This window comes from Patella vulgata, chromosome 3 (assembly GCF_932274485.2).
Source record: "Patella vulgata chromosome 3, xgPatVulg1.2, whole genome shotgun sequence".
Taxonomy (NCBI): domain Eukaryota; kingdom Metazoa; phylum Mollusca; class Gastropoda; family Patellidae; genus Patella; species Patella vulgata.
In genome coordinates, this window is record NC_065881.2 from 1,146,042 (window position 1) to 1,173,555 (window position 27,514).

Consider the following 27,514-nt stretch of genomic DNA (forward strand, 5'->3'; position numbering starts at 1 on the left):
AGTGAAATATTAGCAATTATAAAGAAAATTTATGTTTTCACATTAAAAAAAACAAAGTATATCTTGACTGAACCATTATCATTGGAAAAACATGATAGAAATTCAAATAATGATTTGTTGACAATAGCCCTATCATTATTATCCCAGTCGGAGCAGAACAGTAGGACGTTAAACCCTATTTCATATCTGGACAATAATATTTATATTTTAATTTCCAGGTGGAGCTGACCAACATACAGAAGAAATATTATCGTGCCATATTGGAGAGAAATTTTACGTTTTTATCGAAGGGTTCGACTGGTTCTGCTAACGTACCTAATTTAATGAACACGATGATGGAACTCAGGAAATGTTGTAATCATCCTTTCCTTATTAAAGGTAACAGGTCATCTTTGATTTTAATTTTATATTTTGACTTGTTCAGGGTATGACAGCATCTGAATTCTCAACCTTTCAGTCTTCGATCACTGAGATCAGTTTAAATTCCTGACAGATGGCTTCCTTATTAAGAGTGATTGTAGAAAATTGTTCAATACTAGTCACATTATGGAATACAAACACTGAATTTAATAGACACATTGGTTCCCTTGTTGTAATCAAGCACTGTATTGATACAGTTAGAAATGGACTTACATATAACGTTATGCATTTATGGACCATTAATTGTAATATATTCCGGGGAACCACTGTGGCTCTGTAACCAGGAGGTCTCATGTTCAATCCTTGCCTTGGTTGCGAAGGTTTCTCAGGGTTTTCCAGCCCTGAGAAGTCCGTTCAAATTGAAATGTATGTAAAACTGTTTTTAATTGTTCTCCAGGAGCGGAAGATAAGATATTAGACGATATGAAGACGAAAACCCCGACAGATCACGATCCATTATTTAACTCGATGGTTCAATCTTGTGGTAAAATGGTTCTCATGGATAAATTATTACCCAAATTAAAACAAGGCGGACATAAAGTTCTTATTTTCTCACAGATGATCAAAGTTTTAGATATTCTCGAAGACTACCTCCTACATAAGCAGTAAGTTTCTTTTTCTTACAGACTTTAGCTTTCACTATGTACATCTTATGTAACTCTAGCTGTATATTTCATTTCATTTCGATTGGCTAACCCTAACTTAGGGGCCTCTCAGATTCCTCGATAGAAAATATCGTGAATACCATGTCTCACGCTTTATGGGGAAAATGTCTACCTGTGATAATCTAGTTGCTTCACTCTGAACCATAATATTAGCGATTCAATTTTAGGCTAGCCTTGATCATCATTACTGTTGTTGGCATGATAATAAAGTCTTTATCTATTTTTGCGTTAATTCAAATCCACTAAATATGAAAGGCTAACAATGGCATTGAGAGTTGATTATGGGCAGATTTAGATCTTGTATGATTAATATGCTTGTTTTAATAATATATAATCTAGATTATTTTAGAACGAAACTACACCAATAAATGTGCATTGGCCGAGAAAGTTCATCGGGATTTTCCGACGTGGTTTCCCCCTTGTCAGTGGTGCAGAACGGAGGGTCTGACAAGGACAGCTGTCTAGTCCTTCGGATGAGACGAAAAACCGAGGTCCCGTGTATATATTGGAATGCACGTAAAAGATCCCCTGGCAGTTGGAATTCGATAAAAGAGTTGGCGATAGTGCCACTGTATGGCGTATGCCCGTCTTCATTAGCCCAGGTTAGGAGCAGAACTGTAGGACGTTAAACCCCATTTCATTTCACACCAAGAAATGGCAACATTCTCTCGATTTAATTGATTATTTTGTGTATATTTCAGGTATTTATACGAGCGTTTAGATGGTCGTATCCGTGGTAACATAAGACAGGAAGCTATTGATAGATTCTCTAAACCTGATTCTGATCGTTTTGTGTTTTTACTATGTACAAGAGCTGGTGGATTGGGTATCAATTTAACGGCAGCTGATACGTGTATTATTTACGACTCAGATTGGAATCCTCAAAATGATCTACAGGTAAATATTAATATTCGTTTATAAAATGATCTACAGGTATATCGTCTACAAAATTATAAAATTTTATGATTACATTGTCACTTTGTAAAGTGCCCCTGAACATGTTATATGAAAGGGCACACTATAAATATGCTGGGGGGGGTTTGGATGGCCGAATGGTTAGCATGTGCGTGTGTACCATACTGTTTGTCATTGAGTCAACTGGCGTGGTTTCGATTCACCGGTTGTATGTGACAAGGAATAGGCTCGTCGTCCAACCTCGTGGGTTTTTCTTCGGTTTTCTCCCACTACTAAAGACCCCTAGTTGCCAGCGAATTATTAAAATAAAATTGTACCTAATTTGTGTCAGTGAACGTTAAACCCCATTTCTCTCTCTCTCTCTCTCTCTTTTCGATATCCCTATTTCTATACTTTATAATAAAATTGTTATTATTTATTCCGTTTGTATAGATTTGTTCTAATAGTTTATTTTTATTTAACTGTTATTTCAGGCTCAAGCTCGTTGTCATCGTATTGGACAGAGTAAAGCCGTGAAGATTTATCGTCTAGTCACACGAAACTCGTATGAACGTGAAATGTTCGATCGAGCATCCATGAAACTAGGTCTAGATAAAGCTGTTTTACAATCGTTAGGTGGTGAAAACAAAGGAGTTAATCAGGTACAGATTTTATTTTATCAACCGTTAGTTACAGACGGGGAGGGGGGGGGGGATGATCGAATGGTTAGCATCTGTGCGTTGCATCATAAGGTCTATGATTGAGTCAACTGGCAGGGTTTCAATTCCATGGTTGTACGTGACAAGGAGTAGGGTCGCCTGTTCAACCTCATGTTTTTCCTCCGGGTCTTCCTGTTTCCTCCCACTGCTAAAGATGCCTACGCGCAAGCGAATTATTGAAATAAAATTAAAACCATATGTTAGTCCGGAGAAAAGTCGGGCTAATGCAAATGTAATGGCAACATTTCTATTCTGCGAAAACATGTGTTAATAATTCATTAATTACGACTCTTGGCAAAAACTTTAATAAAATGACCTTCCGTTACATAAACAAAGGCCTAGCCCCCGGATCCATTCACTTGTTTTAGTACATGTTTTTATCTCTTAACAGTTAATCAACACTCTTGGGAACCTACTATAATAAAATGACCTTCCCTTACAAAAGCCTAGCCCCTGAATCCATTTATTTGTTTCCGTACATGTTTTTATTTATTACAATGTCTATTTAAATATTTAAATTTGTTTATATAATCAGGCATCACAGTTATCTAAGAAGGAAGTAGAAGAGTTATTAAAGAAAGGAGCATATGGTGCGTTGATGGATGACGATACGACAGGTGATGATTTCTGTGAAGAGGATATCGATCAGATTTTACAGAGACGAACACAAGTTATACAGATTGAATCTGAGGGAAAGGGATCAACATTCGCTAAGGTAATTATACTTCTTAGTGGGAGCCCCAGTTACTAGGGCGCTCACTCAAATACCAGAAGTCCTGATGACTAGGGTGCTGGCCCAAATACCATGAGGTGCCACAGTGGTTCAGTGAGTAAGATGCTGGAGGCCATGTATTCGATCCTGGTATTGGTTGCAAAGTTCATCAGGATTTCCGGCGTGGTTTCCCTCTGACAAGGACAGCTGTCTAGTCGTTTGGATGGGAGAAGGGAAACCGAGGTGCACTTAATAGATCGTCTGACAGTTGGAATTTGATGTAAGAGTAGGCCGTAGCACCACTGTCCGTTCAAGATTCCCCTCATAGCACACTGTGTGGCGTATGGCGGTCTTCATTAACAGTAGGACGTTAAACTCCATTTCATTTTATGTCTTGAGTCAGATCTGCAGTGGCACAGTAGTAAGGGTGCTAACCCCTGAACCAGGAGGTGCGGTATTCGATACTGGTGTTGTTGGAAACGGGTCAGATGATAAGGTCTGTCATTGAGTCAACTGGCAGGTGTTCTGGTTTCCTCCCACTGTAAATATATATTTAGAACAAGTGTACTAGATTAGACTGTTTATAAATGTGACATGTTGTTTAAATCGGGTAGTTGAATGTTTGATTAAATCTTCTAATATAAATATAAACTTCTTTCTGGGCTAAAAAATATACAGGAAGGTGGACATTACAATCTAGAAATAACAACAGAGTTAAATATTAGTTTTAACAAGTTGACGTGTACTAAAACTTGATTTATAAGTTCAGGTATCAACTGGAATAATTTACTCTTTTCAATACAACAAATATTTTGATGAAGTTTTGTGAATATTTGTTTTTTTATTAATTGTTTTGTCTAACATGTACAAGATTTCTGTGGCCCAAGTATGACGTCATTGCAGCCATCTTGGAATTGTGATTTCTTGTAAAAAAAATCAGTCTATCGGTCGATGCGAAATTGTCCGATGGTACTTGAATTGTCCGAGTAACAAGCATGCCAAGTTTCATGTTAATTATACTCAAATTGCCAGAGTCAGAGCAAATTGTGTGCTATATTCTTTGTGAACTTGTTGAATGTAATCTTTAATTGCATTTAGCGATTGACGACCAAATTAAACAGAACATAATTTATTATGGGATATCAATCTCTGGTTTTAGTGTGATAGAACCATGAAATGTTCCCTTTTTTTGTTGGTTTGTTTTCATTTTAAGTGAAGTCTGTATAGCTATAGGCCCGGGACTAGCACAGTGGAGGCTTACGGCTAGCCCCGGATCCATTCACTTGATTTGATATGTATGGTTGTTTGCGATTTCTGCGTATTGTGTAGTGTAATTGTTTGTGTTGTGTCCGTGTATTTGTCTAGTGTAGTTGTTCGTGTGTGGTGCAGTCCCCCTGTACTTACTATACAGACAAGTATTCTCTTAGCGTTATTAAGGTTAGATATTTTTCATGATTTCAGGCTAGTTTCAGTTTATCAACCAATAGATCAGATATTGATATCAATGATCCTGAATTCTGGCAGAAATGGGCCAAGAAAGCTGATTTAGATGTTGATGAAATATCTAGTAGGGTAAGTTTCTGGATTCAACATGTCTACTGGAGTCTGTGTGTTGGATAATAACAAAAAACAAATGTTACTACAAACATAAGGCCTTACCAATGTAAATTTTTGTCTTTTAGGAAATTTTGTTTACTATTTCTTGCCAATAAAAATATTTATAAAACAAAAACACTTGGATAATCTTCTCAAAATATTAGTTCCAAATTTAATCTTCTCAAAATATTAGTTCCAAATTTTGATGTTTTGAAATTTTAAAATTTAAACAAAACAACGTAAGACTGAAAAGGATACTTGGTTAAACTTCTCAATCTTTTTAAGTTTTGAAATTTTGAACAAAAAAACAATGTCACCAAACTCAGGATATTAACACCACAAAGAACTATAAATTACACTTGGCCTATTTTTAGAATATAAAAATTAAGCTTTTTGTTAATCTAGAAATATTAGAATATTATCTACGTTAGATTTATAGAATATTATCTACGTTAGATTTATAGAATATTATCTACGTTAGATTTATAGAATATTATCCACGTTAGATTTATAGAATATTATCCACGTTAGATTTATAGAATATTATCCACGTTAGATTTATAAATATTATCCATATTATCCACGTTAGATTTATAGAATATTATCCACGTTAGATTTATAGAATATTATCCACGTTAGATTTATAGAATATTATCTACGTTAGATTTATAGAATATTATCTACGTTAGATTTATAGAATATTATCTACGTTAGATTTATAGAATATCATTGTTATCTTCCACAGAATGATCTGATTATTGAACAACCTCGACGTCGGAAACAGACAGCAAGGTTCGGTAACGACGATAATGTCGTAGATATGAGTGAACTAGAATCGTCCAGTGATAGCGATGATGAGAATAAATCATCCAAGCGTAAATCTAAACGAGGCCGTAAGAAGGATGATGACGAAGATTTTAATGAAGATTATACAGGAGACGGTTATTGCCGATCGGAATGTTTCAAAGTAGAAAAAATGTTACTTATTTATGGGTTAGTATTTTGACGCTCTAGAAATTCGATGCCTAAAATAAGTAGTGAGGTTAAAATTATACAATAGTACTATGACAATTCATGTAGCTACGTGAAATTTGTCAGATGGGTTAATGTGTACTGCATCGTGCACCACTGACAAGGAGAAATGGTGCTGAAAAATCTCAAACACCCTACGCACTGAGCAACCTTAAGTCCCACACAATGACAATTCAGAGCTACGAGAATATATGTCAATAGATGAGGTGTTACAGATATTTGACATCAATGAATCGCAATAAGATGAGTAAATTTCTGTTTGTTATTTTAGGTGGGGACGGTGGGGTGATATCTTACATCATGTTCGATTTAAAAGAAAACTGGATGAAAAAGATGTAGAGACAATTGCTAGAGGAATAGTAAGTTTATTTATTGATTCTGATTATACAATCATTTAATTTATTGAACTCCGGTCAGAAAAAAATCTTATATCTAAATATTTCAGGCATAATAAAAAGTATCTCAAAACCGAACTTTTCAATCAAATATACAACTGATTGAATACGGTTCTAGCTGTATTTGTGTCAGACTTTTACCATGTATACTAAATAATCTTCTCTGTTTTTTGTTTATGCCTTTTTATGGATTAATGTGTTGTGATTGTTGTAATTTTATATTAGTTGTACTTATGTAAAGTGCCCGAGAGCTGCTCATTGAGTTGAATTGTTGGCACTATATATGATTATTATTATAACACACAGATCAGTACAATATGTTATTTCATCAAATTTTTATACATTATAAAGTTTGTTTTTTTATTTCAGCTTGTTTGTTGTTTATCGTATTATAAAGGGGATGAAAAGATTAAGAGCTTTATTTGGGATTTAGTTTCACCCCATAGTGATGCTGTACTTAAAAATCATAAAGGTATGTTAGAACACTTAAAATAGATTACCCCTCGTCGTTTAAACAATAGACTTACTACCCCTTGTCATTTAAACATACACTAACCTTGTCATTTAAAAAAAAAAAAGTCTTTGACTGTTATGATAGGAAATAGTAAAAAGTAGATGGCCTTTATGATAGGGATTTATCAAAATGATAATTTAAGTATAAAGGGTTTGGGATATGATATATGTAATACTCTAAGTGTTAAGCTTCGGAATTATGTTTGACTTTTCAATTTATGGACATCTGTTTTGTATCTACAGGGTTATCTGCCCCTGTACCGAGAGGACGTAAAGGAAAGAGTAAAAAAGATTCGAACATACCAGATATAGAGCCAGATTTACCAGTTATCGATAAAAATAGTCTCGATTTTAATCCAGCATCGATACTGGATCCAGCTTATACCAGACATCTAGATAGACATTCTAATAAGTAAGTACTAGACTAGAATATACCAGACATCTAGATAGACATTCAAATAATTGAAAAGTACTAGACTAGATTATACCAGACATCTAGATAGACATTCTAATAATTGAAAAGTACTAGACTAGATTATACCAGACAGCTATATTGTTAAGTACTAGACTAGATTATACCAAACAGCTATATTGACAAGTACTAGACTAGATTATACCAGACATTTGAAAGGACTATAATAATTGTAGGAGGACCACACCACACACAAAAAAACCCTAGAAGACAAACCTGTGGACAGGACAAACTACATAGACATTTACCATCAATAAATAATATGTATATCAAATCAAGGGACTGGACCATGTTAAAAGTCTTGATGATATATAATGCACTTTGTAAATATTATTACTGTGTAGTTGCTAGTTTTATAGAGTAGGAGGGACATGTTGGTAATTAGAACTCATGTACTAAATTTGTTCCCTCAGAAAATAAAGTCATTATTATTATTATTATTATCTGATAATCTCATTAAGGATTAGATTTGTTTATAAGTTAGATGAATTTATGTATATAGTATATCTCTTACCTATTGTGTATATATATATATATTACAGAGTATTATTACGGGTTCGTTTATTATACTACCTCAAACAAGAAATAGTTGGTGAAGAGGCCAAAAAAGTCTTCCAGGGAGCTAATATCAAGTAAGTTAGATTATTATGTACTATTGTCAAATATAAATTATCATACACCGTATACACACAATACTGTGTCCTGGTTACAAGCTACAGTTAGATGTGTAGTTAATAAATATACTCAATAAATATAAAATAAGTTCAGACTAGAGTCGTCTTTTTTAATTTAAAATCTATAAAACAACTCTTTTCATTTATTTAGTATATTGTATGTAGAGAAGCAACCCCTATGTGTATCTAGCTACATTATACCTACTTTACGAGAGTTGTTGTCGGCTTCTACTACTCATTTAGTACATTATTAACTGCAGCTTGTAACCACGACACAATACTGTGGCCTTACTCATATGATATATTCGAGGGTTGGGTTGTCGAGTGGTCTAACACATGCTTTAGATCATAAGATCAGTCATTGAAACAAGTAGCGTGGTTTCGACTCTTGGCTTGTTTGTGACGAGGATTAGGGACGCCTGTCCAACCTCTTGGGTTCGCACTGGATCCTCCGGTTTCCTCCTACTGCTAAAGACCCCTAAGCAAAGGCGATTGATTGAAATGAAATAGAACCATATGTTAGTCCCAAAATGACCTGTGTTGATTAGATTTTAAACCCTATTTCTCTCACACACTCAATATATTATTTGCTATTTTTCTAGGGATATCAACATTCCAAAACCATCAGCTGATCGTGACACGCCTACTTTCTGGTGGGATGAATTAGCTGATAGATCTCTTATAGTGGGTATATTTAAACATGGCTACGAAAAATATCATAAAATACGATCAGATCCTACTTTAGTTTTCCTCTCAAGATGTGGACCACCAGATGGAGCTGCTCTATTGGCCGAACAAAATGAAGATAATGACGACAAGTAAGTTCGAGAAATTTTTGAGACGTGAGATTTTGTCTTCTCTTGCTTGAACATCCAAGACCACTTCTGAGTTTTCGTTAGTTTATATAGCAGATAAATTTAGAGAGCGTCAAATGAAGTGGTCTCGTAAACCATTCAACATTTCTGTCTGAAACTTTGTTCAATTTTTACAGGAGGGAATTTGACAGTTGACAATGTATCATGCCATCATCGTCTCCATACATACATACACACTGAGCTTTTTAAAGAGTGAAATCCAACACCCCGCTTGACATCAATTTTTATTATGAATTAATACGATCACATTGTGATTCAATTTCATTGATGCAAAGCATTAATTGTGATATCACATATATATGTCTATATCATTATCACACGTTTTGAATGACCATCCCGCCATCTGACGATAAAGGATAAAGCACACGACTGTAACACTTTTCTCATATTAAAAGTTGTTTTACAATTTGTTTTATGTAGCTAATTAGATTACCTCAAATTTAATTATGTTTCCATGGAAACAAATTTTATTAAATGATTTGTATATAAGGGTCTGGGATGTTGATGACCTGATCTTCTTGTTAGTTACTTAAATTATTTTGCCTCTCTTCCTTGATGATTGAGTCTTGTTGACTATTTGACAATGAATTAATATATTGAGCATTCTTGTGATGATTAGCCATGCTAATACTGAGTAGACATCAGTCTGGATGTGCTGGACTAGATGTACTATGAGTACAATTGTTTCTCATTTCTATCTGAAGAATGTTGTTTCGTTAAATTCCATTTTCTCATATCTCCCAGTTTTTATACGCCCACGTTGTTGTCACTCGTCTCTCTATCCCAGACTAAAGACATCATTTGATTAACTTCTCGTTGCCTGGCAACCCATGTTTCTGAAAATTTATACTCTATGGTTAATAATTGAACATTAAAATAGAAAAATATAATCCCTGAATCTAGAATTAACCATGATAACTTATATACTCCCTGAATCTAGAATTAACCATGATAAATTATGTTCGAAGATGATTTATTTTGTTTTGTCTGTTTATTAGAAATGATGATGATGATGACGATGATGATGAAGCATCCATGGCATCGGCACCAGATACGAAGAAAAAACCAGCTCCTCCATCAGAAGGTAAAACTATTTATATATTTATATCTTGGTAAATTCATCAGATTGTATATGATTTCAGAATTTGTTTTGGACTGTTCATTATTAAAAAATTCTGCCGAGTTACAAAATAGTTGCCACTCTAGTCTTCATCAAGTGTGTTCATAATGTCAACATTTAAACAAAACTCCTTCCAAAGGAAAAATGTAGTCCCACTCTAGACTTCGTTATATGGGTTCAGACTGTTAATATTTAAACAAAACTCCTTCCACATTAAAAAACAGTCCCCTCTCCTCTTATGTATAAAATTACAGCCGGATTAAAAAAAGAAACATCAATTCTTTTTATCTGTTTGCTATGATGATTCTATGTTCTGTCAATCCAATGATAAAATACATGATTTTATATTTTATAAATCTGAGCAAACTATTCCAGTCATTTTAGGTTGGATGGCTGAAAGGTTAGCGTGTGCGTTATATCATAAGGTCTGTCATTGAGTCAACTGGCGACAAAGAGAAGGGTTGCCTATCCAAATCTCGTGGGTTTTTCTCCGGGTCCTCCGGTTTCCTCCCACTGCTAAAGACCCCGATTGTATGCGACAAAGAGAAGGGTTGCCTGTCCAACCTTGTGGTTTTCTCCAGGTCCTCTGGTTTCCTCCCACTGCTAAACACTCCTACTTGAACAAGTTAAATAAGATTGTTGACATTTTATTTTTCAGATTTTGGTGATAAATTACCGTTTCCAGGAACGTCTGAATTAAATTCCAGATTACGTAGATTAATTACATGTTATCAACGAACTAATAAAAAACGCATCATGGAGATGGAAATGCAAGCAAGGGTAAATTTATTTTCAATTTCCGTTTTTTACTCTCGGATAATATTGGAAGACTGTAGGAATGAAGTTTCATATCTCCTTAACACAATTTAAGACAAACAAATACTTCTATTTATTAGTTGACAATTGAATGTCCTGATTCCAATCCTCATCGTTTTCATTGCTACAGAAATATATATTTATAATGGTCTTATATAGTGCTACATTAATAAGTTCTTTGCAAAACGTTCATAGTATTTGAATATTGTCTTAAAACCAGAGAATGTTAAATTTTGCCCTGAATGCTTACTATCAGATCTGTTTATAAAATAAGTGTTTATATAATTTGTGTTTCTTTTATAGAAAATGGAGAAACGAGGAAAGTCTGATATGGCTGTCCGAGAACGGGAATATAGACGTAGAGAATCATTACAGAAGTAAGAATAATAATTACTTTCTGTTAGTCATTACGATTGGATAGTCTTTCATTACCTTCTGTTACAGTTAATACGATTGGATGGTCTTTCATTTACCTTTATTTTTGTAATCAGAGAATCGAGTATCATGATATCGCAGATTTTATCTAGTCTTCTCCCATTCCTATTGTGTATAATTTCAATCATTTCGTTTTCAATATCATTGATATAATTCAGAGTATTTACCAGTTTCACGTCAATAAGTTGTATAGATGTTAAAAATATGAATACATTGTTGCCATTTCTTGATAAATAATTACTCAATTTATGATTATTCCTTGACATTTATGATTGTCAATGGTCGTTCCCTTTACTGCTGGAATTGATGACAATCAGTGAGGTTGGGTTTATTAAAGATACATTACGTAAGATTTAGACAAAGAACTAGCCATTCTTGCTATAATAGTTCGAAAGTAGGTAATGTAAAATGAATAATTTGAAAATTTCATTCAAATTACTCTTTTGCAAGCAAAGATATTAGCCTTTGAAGGTTTGACAGACGTGTGCAATAATTTCAACCACCGTACTGGTTGATCGAAGCTAAATCTCGGTCCTCCATATTTGATTAAATCAAAGTATCGCTGAACCATTCTAATCTATTTAATATCGGAGAAATCTGATGCCGTCGAGAGTTGATTAAGGCCTTGATCAGTTAATTAATGTCTAATTAATAATTAAGAAAACATTTCAGGCCTAAAGAAAAACCTGCAATAGGCAGATTTAGCTCTTGCATAATGTATGTTTAATATAAACTGGGTCATACAACTGTGTTTAAGTGATGCAATGCTATCCGAGAACCATATTTTGTTTTTGATTGTCCTTTCTTTAATTTAGTTGAATGTGTATTTCAGTCGTTGGTCTCGAAGAGAAGAAGCTGATTTTTATAAAACCGTGTCAACGTACGGTGTTGAAATAGATAAAAAAACAGGAAGATTTATCTGGGATAGATTCCGAAATCTGGCTCGTCTCGAGAAGAAGTTTGACGATACTTTAACAGAATATTTTCAGGGATTTTATTTTATGTGCCAAAGAGTTTGTGGAAAACTCAGCAAAGACAGTAAGTTGTAGTAGAATTCTTTTGAAAATATTAACACTTCATATAAAGTGACAAATTAGTTTGACTGTGTGTGGCATCTCTATTACTGTTGGATTGGCCTGATCGTTGGATTGGCCTGATCGACGACCTAACTGATTTATTTCATACCCGACCCACACAAAACCATGTAATTTATCACTCCGTCTCCCATCTTCATTAGCCCAGTAGAAGCAGAACAGTGTGACGTTAAAACCCATGTCATTTCATTTGTTACTCAGTCTACAAGTTGCATGGTGTCAGTATTTTTAAACCTTTCTAAAATAAATGAAAATTGATGAGTTTTATCATGGTTATAGACACTTGCAATGACCGAAATAAATCTTTATTGAATATAAATGTAAAAAATGAATTTGTACTGTTTTTATTTCACTGTAATGAATAACATGGATTATGTGTATATCAGATCTCTATCATAAATGGGGGGTTGGATGGCTGAATGGTTAACGTGCGCGCGCTGTATCATACAGTCTGTCATTGAGTCGACTGGCGTGGTTTCGAATCCCCGGTCGTGGGTTTTCTCCGGGTCCTCCGGTTTCCTGCCACTGCTAAAGACCCCTACGCGCAAGCGAATTATGTAAATAAAATTAAACCATATGTTAGTCCCGAAATGACCTAGTTTGTGTCGAGTGGACGTTAAACCCCATTTCTCTCTCTCTTTCTATCATAAATATACATCATTGAAAATACATTATACAAGGGCTAAATCTGCATATTGCAGGTCTTTCTTTAGGCCTGAAATGTTATCTAAATTATTAGACATTAATTAACTTATACAGACCTTAATCATCTCTAAATGGCATCTCTAGCCTACGATATTTAGCTGATTGGAATACATTTTGTGAAGTATATCGTACCGACTTTAGTAATGATGATCGAGGTTAGCTAATATATCTTGATTGAGAGTTGAGCAATTTGACTGTGGCTAATTTAGAGTATTTGAAAATTTCAGTTAAACCTCCACCGAACACGATGTATGTAGAACCAATAACAGAAGAACGTGCTACCAGGTGTCTCTCACGAATAGATTTAATTAATAAAGTACGAGAAGAGATTTTATTCCATCCAAAACTTGACGAACATATCCAGTTATGTCAACCATCGTTTGATATGCCAAGCTGGTGGCAATGTGGTAAACATGATAAGGAATTATTAATAGGAGCTGCCAGGTTCGTATTTAAAGCTTATGACAGGTTGGGGATTCCCTTGTATTACAGCCACTGTCATTGGATGGGTTGGGGATTCCCTTGTTTTATTACAGCCGCTGTTATTTGATGGGTGTTGGGATTCCCTTATATTATTACAGCCATTGGATGGGTTGGGTATTCCCTTATATTATTACAGCCATTGGATGGGTGTTGGGATTCCCTTATATTATTACAGCCATTGGATGGGGGTTGGGATTCTCTTATATTATTACATCCATTGGATAGGTTGGGGATTCCCTTGTATTATTACAGCCATTGGATGGGTTGGGTATTCCCTTATATTATTACAGCCATTGGATGGGTGTTGGGATTCCCTAATATTATTACAGACATTGGATGGGTTGGGGATTCCCTTGTATTATTACAGCCCCTGTTCATCATGAATGATTTTGAATCCCATGAGAATTACTACATTGTTAAACTTGAATCTCTAAAAAGAATATCAGTCCTAAAATAGTTTACAAACATTTACCATCCTCTGTTGACAAACACACCAGTACCACCTCTGTTGACAAACACACCAGTACCACCTCTGTTGACAAACACACCAGTGCCACCTCTGTCAACAAACACACCAGTGCCACCTCTGTCAACAAACAAACCAGCGCCACCTGAGTGTTGGGTAAAATCGTATGACAATCCGATTGGTCCTGTTTGCTTCTATGTTACTTCAACCAATTTACTTCGGACTGTCGTTATCCAACGGAGCTGGATTTTACTGACTAGAATAGGCCATGTTTTTCACCACAGCTGGTTGTCAATTTAAGGATGGTCATGTTTCTTGAGATGCAACATCCATATTAGGTCATGTGATACTGTATTTTAGGTCATGTGATATTGTATATTAGGTCATGTGATACTGTATATTAGGTCATGTGATACTGTATATTAGGTCATGTGATGTTGTATAATAGGTCATGTGATGTTGTATAATAGGTCATGTGATATTGTATATTAGGTCATGTGATGTTGTGTATTAGGTCATGTGATGTTGTGTATTAGGTCATGTGATGTTGTGTATTAGGTCATGTGATATTGTGTATTAGGTCATGGGATATTGTATATTATGATTTATTATCTGTTGTTATTTCAGACATGGTGTAGCAAGAACAGATTATCATATCCTACGAGATCCAACTCTGTCATTCCACGAAATATTTCAGAAAGCTAATCGTGGTATTAATTCTCCGTTTAGTAGTATCAATCCTAATGGTGGTACGCCTAGAACACCTAGTACTCCGCGAGGTAAGTAACACATTTCCTTTAGATCCTAAGGTCTGTCATTCAATTAACTTGTTTCAATTCCACATGACAAGGAGTAGGGTTACTTGTCTAACCTTATGGGTTTTCTCAGAGTCCTTCGGTTTCCTCCCACCGGTAAAGACACTTACATGCAAGCGAATTATTGAAATACAAATATACTGTGTTAGTCCCAAAATGACCTAGTTTAGTTTTGAGTGGACGTTAAACCCTATTTCTGTCACTCCCAGAGGTAAGATTCAATCATTTCAAATGACAACAGTTAATACCTGCTCTTTATTCCCATACCAAGGACAGCTGACGAGACGTTCAGATGGGACGAAAAACCGAGGTCACATGTATACATTGGTGTGCACGTAAAAGATCACATGGCAGTTAGAATTCATTATAAGACTAGGCCGTAACGCCGCCTTCTGGTCATAATTTCCCTTATAGCACACTGTATGCCCGTCTTCATTAGCCCAGTAAAGGAGTAGAACAGTAGGACGTTAAGCCCCATTTCATTTTATTTACATACATACTTTATAGTAGCCCAGTGAGTGCAGAACAGTAGGATGTTAAACCCTATTTCATTACTCTTACACCTATCTTTGTGGTTGCTATACAGAAGGATGTTAAACTCCATTTTATCTGTTTGCTATGATGATTCTATGTTCTGTCAATCCAATGATAAAATACATGATTTAATATTTTATAAATCTGAGCAAACCTTTAACTACAAATTATCAGCGATGGCTTTAAACTCGAGAACTAGAGTCAATAGATTGTCAATTTAACAAAATCTGAGAACAATTCTGTTGGTCCCTGTGTTGAACTTGATTCTGTTGGTCCCTGCATTGAACTGGAATCTGTTAGGCCTTGTGTTCAACTGGAATCTCTTGGTCCCTTTGTTGAACTGGAATATTTGAGTAATATATTAGGTGTTTTAATTCCTACTATTCGCCTACTCCGTGATTGTAACCTTGGACATTCTAGTCGACTGCTGTGACTCGTCCGAGAAAAATATTGAGGTAAATCCTCTTCACTAGCCTTGTAGACCTGACCATAGAAAAGTCCTATCTTCATTAGACCAGTTGGAGCTGAACAGTTGGACGTTAAACCCCGTAGAAAAGTTTACCATGTGTTAGGCTCCAAATGACTGATGTGTTGACTAAATGTTAAACTTTGTTTTCTATTCAAACATTTGTATTATTGGCAACTTGTTGATTTTTGTCTGTTTTTTACAGGTGGTACTCCTGTTTTACTGAAGGAAGAACTCGATAGAGAATCAACGGCGACGAAAAAAGATTCCGTGAAAAAAGAGAACGAGAAAGATATGAAACCTGAGAATGAAGACAATAAATCGAAATCACCAATCAAAATAGAAACGGATGACGAACAAGTCCAGAATGACAAAGAGGAGGACGCGTCTGAAGTGACGGAAAAATCAGAGAAAAATGACTCTAGTGAAAAAACAGAAGTGAAATGTGAAACCAAACAGGAAGTGACTGTAAACGGTGAAACTAGTGACACAGAAAGTGATAAAAAGAAAATGAAAGTAGAGGAAAGTGAAAGTAGGACTAAAGATGAGGAAGTGATGAATAGTGATAAAGTGAAAGAAGAGGATATAACCGAAAAAGATAAAATAAAAGAAGAGAAAGATGACGTGAAAGTAGAGGAAGAGGAGGATGTGAAACTTGATAGTGATAAAGTAAAAGTAGAAGAATCGGAATTGAAAGTAGAAAAAGATAAAGTGAAAGAAGAGAGTAAAGAGATTAAAGATGAACCAATGGAATCAAGCGAAGAGAAGGATAATAAAGAAGAATTTGTGAAAATCAAGGATAAATTATATGAGAAGAAAATGGAGGTATTGGACGAGGATGAGTTAATAAAACGTGAATTACGATCAGTAACAACACCGAGACATGGTAACTTACAGGTTAGTTCTAACGTAATCATTTTATATTCATTTAAACATTACTCAGTGGGTCTGGTGCTGGCTCAATAACAAACTTTACAAGCTGGCTCAATAACAAATAATGAGCTAATGAAGACAGGCATAACGCCACAAAGTTTGCTATGAGGGAACTTTTGCCCGGTCAACATAATACGGTCTACTCTTATATTGAATTCCAACTGCCAAGGGATCTTTTACATGCATGCCAATGTTTTTCGTCCCATCCAAATGACTAGACAACTGTCTTTGTCAGGCCCTCCTTCCTTCCTGCACCAGTGACGGGGTAAACTGCTCTGAAAAATCACGAGGAGAACCTGGCAAAGACACCTGTCTAGTTGTTCTGACGATATGAAAAACATGTTGACATGCTCTAAAACCCTTTACAGTTTGAATTTTAAATAAAGAGTAGTCAAATTTGTTTCTAAGGAAAAACAAAAATCTTAAGAATTTCCAATTAGCCAAAAGCAATATAATAGGTTGATGTATGTACAAAGTCTTATAATGATATCTTGGGAAACGGTTTATGTGATAGCACTGATGGAGCCTATTTTGTTATGGAATGTATAATGTTGATTCAATATGTTACAGTTCCCTGGAATGTATAATGTTGTTTTCTATGTTACAGTTCCCTGGAATGTATAATGTTGTTTTCTATGTTACAGTTCCCTGGAATGTATAATGTCGTTTTCTATGTTACAGTTCCCTGGAATGTATAATGAAGATTATTTAGATCCTGACGGACCAGAACCAGGTGAAATAGTTGGTGGTAGAAGTTTCCTCAGTACACAGCTAGACTGGCCAAAGGTACAAACATTTCGATCTTTCTATAATAATTCTCTCAATTCCAAAAATAGTGTCAATCGAGTGAAAAGGAGAATTTCAGAGTACAACACATGTGTCAACTGCATAAAAATATATATCTCAACCAATCATGAATTTTCAAATTGTTTCTTTATTTCAGGATCGAGTTATCTTCCATAGATTAGAACACGTATGTTATACAGTGGAAAAAGGCGAGTGGCCCTTCTCTAAAAAAGGATTTGTACCGTCTGCAGCATTTGATTCTCGTAGTACGACACCTGTTGGATGTTCGACACCGAAAGGAGGAGACACGCCTCACGGAGATTCAGATGTAGGAGAAAATACTTTTGAAGGAATTCAGGTGATGTTTGGGGAAACCCCTAAAGATCTTGAAGTACATATATCAGAGGTAGGGTAACTTTCTTTACAAGGTGGATGGCGTCATCGTTTTCATTATCATCGCATTTCATTGGCTGGCTTCTCATCTGTGAATGTTTTCTTCTCGCTAATTGTTATGGAATTTATTCCGTATGTTGCTATAAGGTTTGGTATTTGGTAAGCATGTCTGTTACAACAACAACGAAAAAACAATATTAAAAGCCATTTTGTTTCGTAAAATTCTTTCATACTTGATTTCCACGTCTTCAGTCTCGAGATTTTACTTCATAATTCTAAATTTCTTAAATTCCTTAGATCCTCAATGCTTTAATTTCTTACAAGATTTTGCTGTCTAGTTGTTACAAGTCGTTAGTCAGTCACACCTCAAGTTAACCAAGTCACGATATAAACAAAATTAACTTAACAATGTATGTAATTAAAAACAACTTCAAGAGTTTATAAAATCAGAGGGTATTTATAAAAGTACATATTTAATAATAAAATTAAAAATTACAAAGACTTAGAAGAATTTAAATTTCAAAATAGAATTTATAAAGCTTAAATTTCAAATTATAATAGAAATTGATTAATAAAAAATTATAGAATAGCAGAAAAAAACCTTAGGAAAGTTTAGAATTTAAACAGAATTTATAATAGAACATAATAAAGAAAAGTAAGTAAATTTGCATGAACCATCACCCCTTGTATTGTACCTACTCTGTTATCTATGTATCTTGTTTTATTGTTTAACTGATAAAATCACATGGAACTGAAGACCTGAACACATCAACGATTATTTGTTGACGGTTATCCCTTTCTAACTACGAACCTCGGTGACTCAGTACGATGTTGGCTCGCTAACCCAGAACTTCTCGGTTTTGTCAGAGTGGTGAAGGACAGAGGTCCTGTGTCCACATGGGCATACAAGTAAAAGAAACCTTTGACGGTTGGAATTCCTAAATAAGAGTTGGCTCTAGTGCCGCTGTCAGGGCAAAATTTCCCTCATAGCACACCATATGGCATTTGCCCGTCTTCATTAGCCCTGTCGGAGTAGGACGTTAAACCCCATCTCTAACGAATGTTCACTGGTCAGTGTTAACTTTTTGTTTCTTTGCTTTGTGTACGCTACTTGCTGACAAACCATCTTGATGGTTTAATATAAGCGTTAATGGATGCCACTATATTTTGCTTTATATATACTATCGAGACAAACATGACGGCGATGATTCCTGTGACGTGGATAAATTGTTCGCTATACCCTTCGTGTTTTTGTCAGGAAAGATCTTCCTTGGTGTGTTCAGTTCTTTATTTTCTTCAGCATATTCTTCATTATCGCTTTTCATTTATCATTTACTAATGTTTATTGTATAGGACAAGGGGGGTCACAGTGGTTACTAATGTTTATTATAGGGACGACGGGGGCCACAGTGGTTACTAATGTTTATTATAGGAGCGAGGGGGGCCACAGTGGTTACAAATGTTTATTTTATAGGGACGAGGGGGGGCCACAGTGGTTACTAATGTTTATTTATAGTTACGAGGTGGGCCACAGTGGTTACTAATGTTTATTATAGGGACGAGGGGGGCCATAGTGGTTACTATTACTTATTTTATAGGGGGCAACCGAAGCTACTACTGTTTCTTTTTTAGGGACGAGAGGGGGGTCACAGTAGTAGATCGGTAAATATACTGTCATACCATCTAGGGACTGAAATGAAGTGTCTAGTCCTTCGACTGGGACGATAAACAAGGTCAATCTTGGCGTGCAAGTAAAAGAACCCTTGACAATTGGAATTTGTAGAAGTGTGGATAGAAACCCTGCTGAGCGTGACAAAAATCCCCGTCACATTACAACAGCAGTCTCCTAATAACCATATTGTGTTGACATGGCGTTAAACTCATTTTCATTCTATTATTTTATTCACCTTTGGTTTTGGGTTGGGTGGCCGAATGGTTAGCACATGCGCGCTGTATCATACGGCCTGTCATTGAGTCAACGGGCGTGGTTTCGAATCCCCGGTTGTACATGACAAGGATTAGGGTCGCCTGTCCAACCTCGTGGGTTTTCTCCGGGTCCTCCGGTTTCCTCCTACTGCTAAAAGACCCCTATTGAAATAAAATTAAACCATCTATTAGTCCCGAAATGACCTAGTTTGTGTCGAGTGGACGTTAAACCCCATTTCTCTCTCTCTTGGTTTCGAACAATGAAATCCAGATTTTATAAGTTCAGTTTTCTCCCTTGTCAGTGATGCAGGACGGAGGGCCTGACAAGGAAAGCTGTCTAGTCGTTCGGATGGGACGAAAAACCGAGGTCCCGTGTACACATTTGCGTGCACGTAAAAGATCCCTTGGCAGTTGGAATTCGATATAAGAGTAGGCCGTAGTGCCGCTGTCCGGGCAAAATTTCCCTCATAGCACACTATATGGCGTATGCCCGTCTTCATTAGCCCAGGTTAGGAGCAGAACAGTAGGACGTTAAACCCCATTTCATTTCATTTCATTTCATAAGTTTAGTTATATAGAGAATATTGATGATAGGATTTGATATTCAGATGATATTTTATATTTTTGATTATTTAATTATTATATTTTCTATCTATGAACAGGGTGAAGGTTTACGTATGACGATACAAAAACGAAGTCGAGGACGTAAAAGGAAATATGATATTGATCCTGATCGAGGTGAGATTTAAAACTTTTCAGCAATTTGGACTTCCAATATATTGATTTTAATTAAAGATAAAGAGCTGACCAATAATTTGAAATATTAACTTTTGAAGGTTTGACAAGACGTGTGCAATAATTGCAACCACCGTACTGGTTGTTTGAGGCTAAGTCTCGCGCATCCATTTTTAAATTAAATTAAAATATGGCTGAACTGTTCTAATTTATTTAATATCGGTAAAAAGCCATGCCATCGAGGGTTGATTATGGCCTGGATCAGTTAATAAATGTCTAATAGTTTATATAATGTCTGTATTTAAAATATTAGGCTAACGGATAGAGCCAATAAACTGATTCTAGTTGTTTAATCAAGGCTCACGGATAAACTGATTCTGGTTGATAAATCAAAGAAATTAGTGAAAAATCAGGACACATATTTCTGGATGTTGTCAGATATCAAGAATACATTAAGAACACTCGATACCACATCCTGTTGTAGAAATTCGGATAGCCAACGCTTGTTTTGTATTGAATTAGTCAAGTTGAGTCTGTCAGTGGTTCTTCCCTCAAGTAAATTGAATCTATATAAATAAAATAAAAAATGTATGTGTGTACGTTCCCCCATGTGGTATCAAATTAACCAGCATAACTCTGTGAATGTTTTAGGTCATCGAATTTTGGGCCCCCAGGCGAAATCAGGTATCCTGCTAGTGAGATAATAAAGTAGAATATATTTGTTTTATTTCAGCCACGCGAGTTCAACAAATATTGAATCAGAGTCAAACACCACATAGTGCTGCATCTAGTGATAACGAGAGTTTACATGAACCAATGAATTTATCAGCCATTCATGCTGTAAGTAATATATTAAACAAATCTTCTTGTGTTTTACCTTATTTTAAAAAATACACTTGGTTTTCTCTGGGTCCTACATTTTCATTCCACTGCTAAAGACTCCTAACAAATTAATTACTGAAATAAAATTGAGCCTTTCCGACCTCATGGGTTTTCTTCGGGTCCTCAAATTGTCAAGAGCAGACAAGATAAACCTGCGGACAAGACAGATAATAGACATTGCAAAAAATAAACAAATATCAAATCAAGTGAATGGATCTGGGGCCAGCCATAAGCGTCCACTGCGCTGTACAGTCCCGGGCATGTAATAACATAGGCTTCTCTCAAACGGAAAAAAAAAACCTAACTATTTACAAGAGAGACAAAATAGAAATAATGTGAGCGATGTTGACGGTGGTTGTCTGTGTAATGTTAGCTCTCTAAATGATGACGTATTGTGTTGTCAAGATGTTAAACTACGTTCTTATATTTTCTCTTTATTTTTTGGGGGAAATTGGAATTTGAGCAAGAGCTGGCAGAAACACCACTGTTTGAGCAAAATTCTCATTTTAGCATAGAAAACACTGACCACATGTTAGTCTCAAGATAAAATATTGTGTTGACTAGATGTTCAACACCATTTCTATCTTGGTTTCGTATAAACATTTTATAAAATTATTTTATTCCTTACAGATGTCTGGAGAACATTTCCTCAATGGACACGCTTCAGAACTTGATGCTGCTAAATTACGAAATAGTCTCGTAAGTTAAATCTTCCTTTTTAATTTTTTTTTTTAAAATGGTAAATGACCATTATCAGGTCAGATTAACTAAGATAAGGGCACAAAACTGACATTTTTCTAATCAAAATATATTGGGTGTGGGACATGGCATCTTAGTTGAATAGTCGCGTTCATGAAGTTTTGATGAAAATTAATTGTAGATAGTTGAAATCTGGCTAAATTTCGCCAAAACCTTGGTTGTTTGTAGGACTCATTGTTGGATTTTATGTGTTGCTCATCGTATGTTTTGAAACATGGAATAAATGAAATGAAATGGGGTTTAACGTCCTACTGTTCTGCTCCGACTGGGCTAATGAAGGCGTCCATACGCCAAACAGTGTGCTATGAGGGATGTTTTACCAGGACAGCGGCACTACGGCCTACTCTTATATCAAATTCCAACTGCCAAGGGATCTTTTACGTACCTGCCAATGTGTACACAGGACCTCAGTTTTTTGTCCCATCCGAACGACTAGACAGCTGTCCTTGTCAGGCCCTCTGCCCTACACCACTGACAAGGGGTAACCGGAACGCAAAATCCTGATGGACTTTCTCGGCCATCATAAACATGTAATAATATTTTAACTATGTTATTTACAGATTGAGCAAGGTTTATTACCAGAGAGGAGGAAACGAGGCCGAAAGAAGAAGGCAGAGAAAATGGCCGAGTTAGCGATGGCTGAAGCCTTAGCTAAAAGACATCATGCTAGAATTGTGGCTAACCTTGACCCAGGTAAGCATGGCGAAACATTTAATCATCAATGAGAGCGCTCAGTTGGCAGACTGGAAAGTTCTAAATCAATTGAGATGTTGTTCTGCCAATCATGTGTGAATAGAATCATGTAATCACTGTAATGATTGGTTCAGAGATTAATATATACAGTTGACACATGCTGTGTCACCCTAATTTACTGGTATGTTCTATTGATGCTTCCTATATGTCCAGATGCAAATTCTTTTTATGAATTTTTCCGATCTGAAAAAAAATCAACTCGTTTTAATTTTCAGATTTACGTATTCCTGTGATAAGTCTAGAAGATGGGAGTCGACTGTCAGGAGAAGAAGCACCAAAGAAGAAGAATTTAGAACAGTGGTTAATGGATCACCCTGGTTACGTAGTTGAACAACCCGATCTGGCTATATTAGGTGCCGGAATGGGAGGAGACGAGGAAGAACAACAACGAGCTGAACATGAACTAAACATGGTAAGTTGAAACCTACATGTATAAAAATTACTTATTTAACATAAACACAAGGCTTGACGTATAAAGTTATCCATGAACTAAACATCGTAGGTTGACATTAACAACCTTATATGGATACACAATTACTGAGTTTAATACTTTGCGACGTTTCGACAAGGATACTCTCGTCTCTATCAAGTAAATCATACAGAAATGTGAATAGTAGAAAAATCTATACAAAATATGCAACAAAAAAAACCCAATCAAATATAATTAAAACTGATCACCTTTGATTAAGGGCCATTTAAACTGAACCAACACAGCAGAAACTCTTTACAGACTTAAAAGTGGGGAAAATCGTATTATTTTTAAAGATTGGTATATAGAAAAAATACTGTTTTAACATAAAAACAAGGCTTGACCTATAAATTAATCCTTTAACACTGATTTAACATGAAATATGGCTTGATGTATAAAGTAATCGTTTAATTTAATGGTGAATATATTAACTTAATGCTCATACAAATGCAATTTATTGAAATAGAATTGAACCATATTATTAGTCCGGAAATGACCTAGTTTGTGTTGAGTGGACGTTAAACCCCATTTCTCTCTCTCTCTCTCTTTTCTCCAGGTCCTACTGCTAAAGACCCCTACGCGCAAGCAAATTATTGAAATAGAATTGAACCATATGTTAGTCCCGAAATGACCTAGTTTGTGTTGAGTGGATGTTAAACCCCATCTCTCTCTCTCTCTCTCTCTCTCTCTCTCAGACTATTTACTATTGTTTGTCAATAAAAATCTAATGGAATTGTCTACTATGAAGTATTTACTAATAATAATTCAATGAAACCAACGGCGATTAAAAGAGATATATTTATTTAAAAGATTTTCTGGTATCTAGAATTATGAAAATGAATCGCAAATGGTCAAAATATTTATTATTTTAATTGAATCAAGTGTTTGAGTAATTATTCAGATTATTTGAATGGTAAATTCTGTATTGTATGTGAGCACTAATATTAGAGATACATTATGTAAGATTTAGATAAAGAACTAGCCATTCTTGCTATAATAGTTCAAAACTAGATAATGTAAAATGAATAATTTGAAAATTTCATTCAAATTACTCTATTGTGAGCGAAGATATTAGCCTTTGAAGGTTTGGCTTGACTGTGCAAGAATTTCAACCACCCTTCTGGTTTTTCGAAGCTAAGACTCGCTCCTCCATTTTTAGCTTATATCAAAATATGGCTGAACTGTTCTAATCTATTTAATATCGAAGAAATCTGATGCCATTGAGAGTTGATTATGGCCTGGATAAGTTTATTAATGTCTAATAATTTAGATGACATTTCAGACCTAAAGAAAGACGTGCAATAGACAGATTTAGGTCTTACATAATGTATGTTTAACTGATCTTGTATATAGAGATTGTGTATTCTATATTATATATTAATAATGTCTAATTATCTTTACCTTGCTCTCTCTGATATACAGGTAAGTATATATATAGATCAATAACTGATAACTTACTAAATGATTGGTTTATAGTACCTACTACTGATACCTGTTTTTTTGGTCTTGTGCTTTAGCTACTGTTGAGGCATGAAACTTTTCTTTCTTCATCTTTACAACATCTTTATATCTTATCAACAATTCACTTATTATTTTTAACGCTTATAAAATTTGCTTTATATAAACCTTGATGAACCATTTTCTTACTCTTATTCTAAATGGCGTTTTGTATACCTTGTTACGAAGGAAATAAGTCATAAAAGTTACCTTCCATAGATAGACGTAACAATTCTGTTTATTGCTAGGAAAAAAAATTTGGGATAATAGCTGTAGTTTAATAAAAAGACATGCATGATCATAAAACTTTTATCGCACATTTAACGAAAGTTATTGATGAAATTAGAACAAATTGTTAGCTGTGTGATCTCCCCCAAGTGTTACTAGATGTTCTAGAAAGTGTAGAATTGTGTAATAGATTATAAAGATGTTGTTTGGATATTGATGTGCTGTGGGCTGCATGTTTTATTTATATTTATATATCGAGCTCTAGACAAAGTCTTGTCCCAAACTTTTACAGGAGAAACTTTTAATGAGGAGCAGTGGTAAAAGACGAGCTAGGCTTGATCCCCGTCTCATGGATCTCGCACACGTAACAGGCGAGGAAAACGTCACCGTGGTAGAGAGAGAGACAGGGAAAAAGGTGAGGGATGAATAAATAAAATGATGGTAGAGAAAACGAAATCGTGAAGGGCCACAACTTGAAGTCTTACTGGTGGATTTTATAAACTTTTTTTCTATTTACGACTCCTTTATTCTGTCTGCTCTGTTTATCTCTGTCTTGTGTTGAAATGTTGTGATCCATCCACTATTAAACATGTCGACTTTTTGCCAATCTGATTCAAACACAGATCCTATTTCGTTTCGTTTTTCATAGTTCAAAATTTCATTTTACTTGTCTTTACTACACTAGGCTCTAGAAGAGTTGTTATATTACCAGCGTTCTAGTTGAAGTGAGGCATTAGCTAATGAAACGGTCTGTTACAGCGAGTTTTTGGCGTGAGGTGCACGGAACTGTGGGTTAACCACTAGAAACGTCAACGCTGATTGGTTAATCAAATAACTGACGTCATAGGGTCAAAAGCCTCTCATATGAACTCTGATGCGATTTTCCACTACATCCAGTCAGATCTTAATGTAGCGTAGACCATCGCAAGTATAAAAAGAAACGAAATATAGATGTGTATTTGAATCAGTGTTTTGCCTGTGTCATAAAATGATTGTATGCATGTAGTTTGACAGTTGTATGATAATATTTATTGTTTAATTCAGAATGGAACTTATATTGATATGAAATTATCCTCTTCTACGAATTGAAAATCAAACAAATGTTTGTTTCTTTCTTTCTGTCTAGTTTTGATTGGTTTTGGAATGTACTATTTATTGCAAGTTTGAAATTACCCTGTCCAAATTTGATATTTTTAATTAATATTAAAGATTTCCTGTATGCTTGGTGGTGCTCATTAACTCTGGCTGTATTTACCAATATACCTCACTATGGCTTGTCCAATTCAAGAGCTTTCACAAAATCTATTTTCATTCAATTTATTTGATTGGTCACTCTGTTATGAACTGTTGACCTTTGACTCTGATTAAACAGCCAATCAAATGTCTTGATAATGAAAGCCTTTATGGAGCTTGTTTGTATCACTGCTTTTGATTGGTAGATTGTTTCGGAGTGGACCAATCACAGTCTATGTATTGTAAAGAAATATCTTTAGACCAAGATGAATTGAAGTTGTAAAACAGAATGAAATGATGTTATAAATTAGACAAAGAATAATATGGATGTTGCTTAGCAACAAGCACATATCTTGCCATATTTATTTTCATTGAAATAATATATATCTTTTAATATTAACTCGGGGTCTACTCCATCTTAAACAAACATAATTTTAACCTGTAGAAAAATAACATCTAACCAACAAATAACGTCTCTTTTAATTTTCAAATTTTCTGGGAAGATGTTTTATAAGGAGAGGAACAACGTTTATAAATCGTGTGAAGTTAGTAATCTATAAATGTTATTTATTTCCAGATGACTGGAGCCAAGGCACCACCGTTAAAACATTTATCGGAATGGTTGGAACAGAATCCTGGTTATGATGTAGATTCTAAATGGGGAGAAATTGTACGAGCGAAGGTGGGTTATTTCGATGACATAAATATCGATCAGACTTGAAATAAAATTTTGGTTTAGGTGGTTAGTGGCTGTTCAGAACTTGTATGACCTAGTTAGTGTCGAGTTGACGTTAAACCCCATTTCTCTCTCTCCCCCTAGTTAGTGTCGAGTGGACGTTAAACCCCATTTCTCTCTCTCCCCCTAGTTAGTGTTGAGTGGACATTAAACCCCATTTCTCTCTCTCCCCCTAGTTAGTGTCGAGTGGACGTTAAACCCCATTTCTCTCTCTCCCCCTAGTTAGTGTCGAGTGGACGTTAAACCCCATTTCTCTCTCTCCCCCTAGTTAGTGTCGAGTGGA

The 27,514-nt window shown here is 35.3% G+C and overlaps 1 protein-coding gene and 1 non-coding gene across 6 annotated transcripts in view; both read left to right on the plus strand.

The window, feature by feature from the left end:
* The window catches only part of LOC126817006 (chromodomain-helicase-DNA-binding protein 8), a 75,137-nt gene that overhangs the window by 42,152 nt on the left and 5,471 nt on the right, over positions 1–27,514 (plus strand). For 3 of the 5 annotated variants that reach the window (XM_050543806.2, XM_050543811.2, XM_050543812.2), the window contains 28 exons: positions 219–378; positions 818–1,025; positions 1,787–1,982; positions 2,474–2,641; positions 3,234–3,413; positions 4,872–4,982; positions 5,752–5,999; positions 6,310–6,397; positions 6,803–6,905; positions 7,190–7,358; positions 7,961–8,050; positions 8,695–8,910; positions 9,966–10,051; positions 10,746–10,867; positions 11,207–11,280; positions 12,171–12,376; positions 13,365–13,581; positions 14,714–14,865; positions 16,107–16,798; positions 17,516–17,620; positions 17,778–18,026; positions 20,602–20,677; positions 21,408–21,514; positions 22,187–22,255; positions 22,876–23,008; positions 23,284–23,480; positions 25,555–25,677; positions 27,073–27,177. In XM_050543806.2, the coding sequence (XP_050399763.1) occupies positions 219–378; positions 818–1,025; positions 1,787–1,982; positions 2,474–2,641; positions 3,234–3,413; positions 4,872–4,982; positions 5,752–5,999; positions 6,310–6,397; positions 6,803–6,905; positions 7,190–7,358; positions 7,961–8,050; positions 8,695–8,910; positions 9,966–10,051; positions 10,746–10,867; positions 11,207–11,280; positions 12,171–12,376; positions 13,365–13,581; positions 14,714–14,865; positions 16,107–16,798; positions 17,516–17,620; positions 17,778–18,026; positions 20,602–20,677; positions 21,408–21,514; positions 22,187–22,255; positions 22,876–23,008; positions 23,284–23,480; positions 25,555–25,677; positions 27,073–27,177 (4,650 nt within the window). The remainder of the gene's footprint in view (positions 1–218; positions 379–817; positions 1,026–1,786; positions 1,983–2,473; positions 2,642–3,233; positions 3,414–4,871; positions 4,983–5,751; positions 6,000–6,309; positions 6,398–6,802; positions 6,906–7,189; positions 7,359–7,960; positions 8,051–8,694; positions 8,911–9,965; positions 10,052–10,745; positions 10,868–11,206; positions 11,281–12,170; positions 12,377–13,364; positions 13,582–14,713; positions 14,866–16,106; positions 16,799–17,515; positions 17,621–17,777; positions 18,027–20,601; positions 20,678–21,407; positions 21,515–22,186; positions 22,256–22,875; positions 23,009–23,283; positions 23,481–25,554; positions 25,678–27,072; positions 27,178–27,514) is intronic. The other 2 variants (XM_050543808.2, XM_050543809.2) reach the window with 2 other exon arrangements.
* On the plus strand, positions 9,571–9,674 carry LOC126817048 (small nucleolar RNA U6-53/MBII-28). Its single transcript, XR_007678740.1, has one exon. It is a non-coding gene; the product is annotated as a small nucleolar RNA U6-53/MBII-28 (small nucleolar RNA).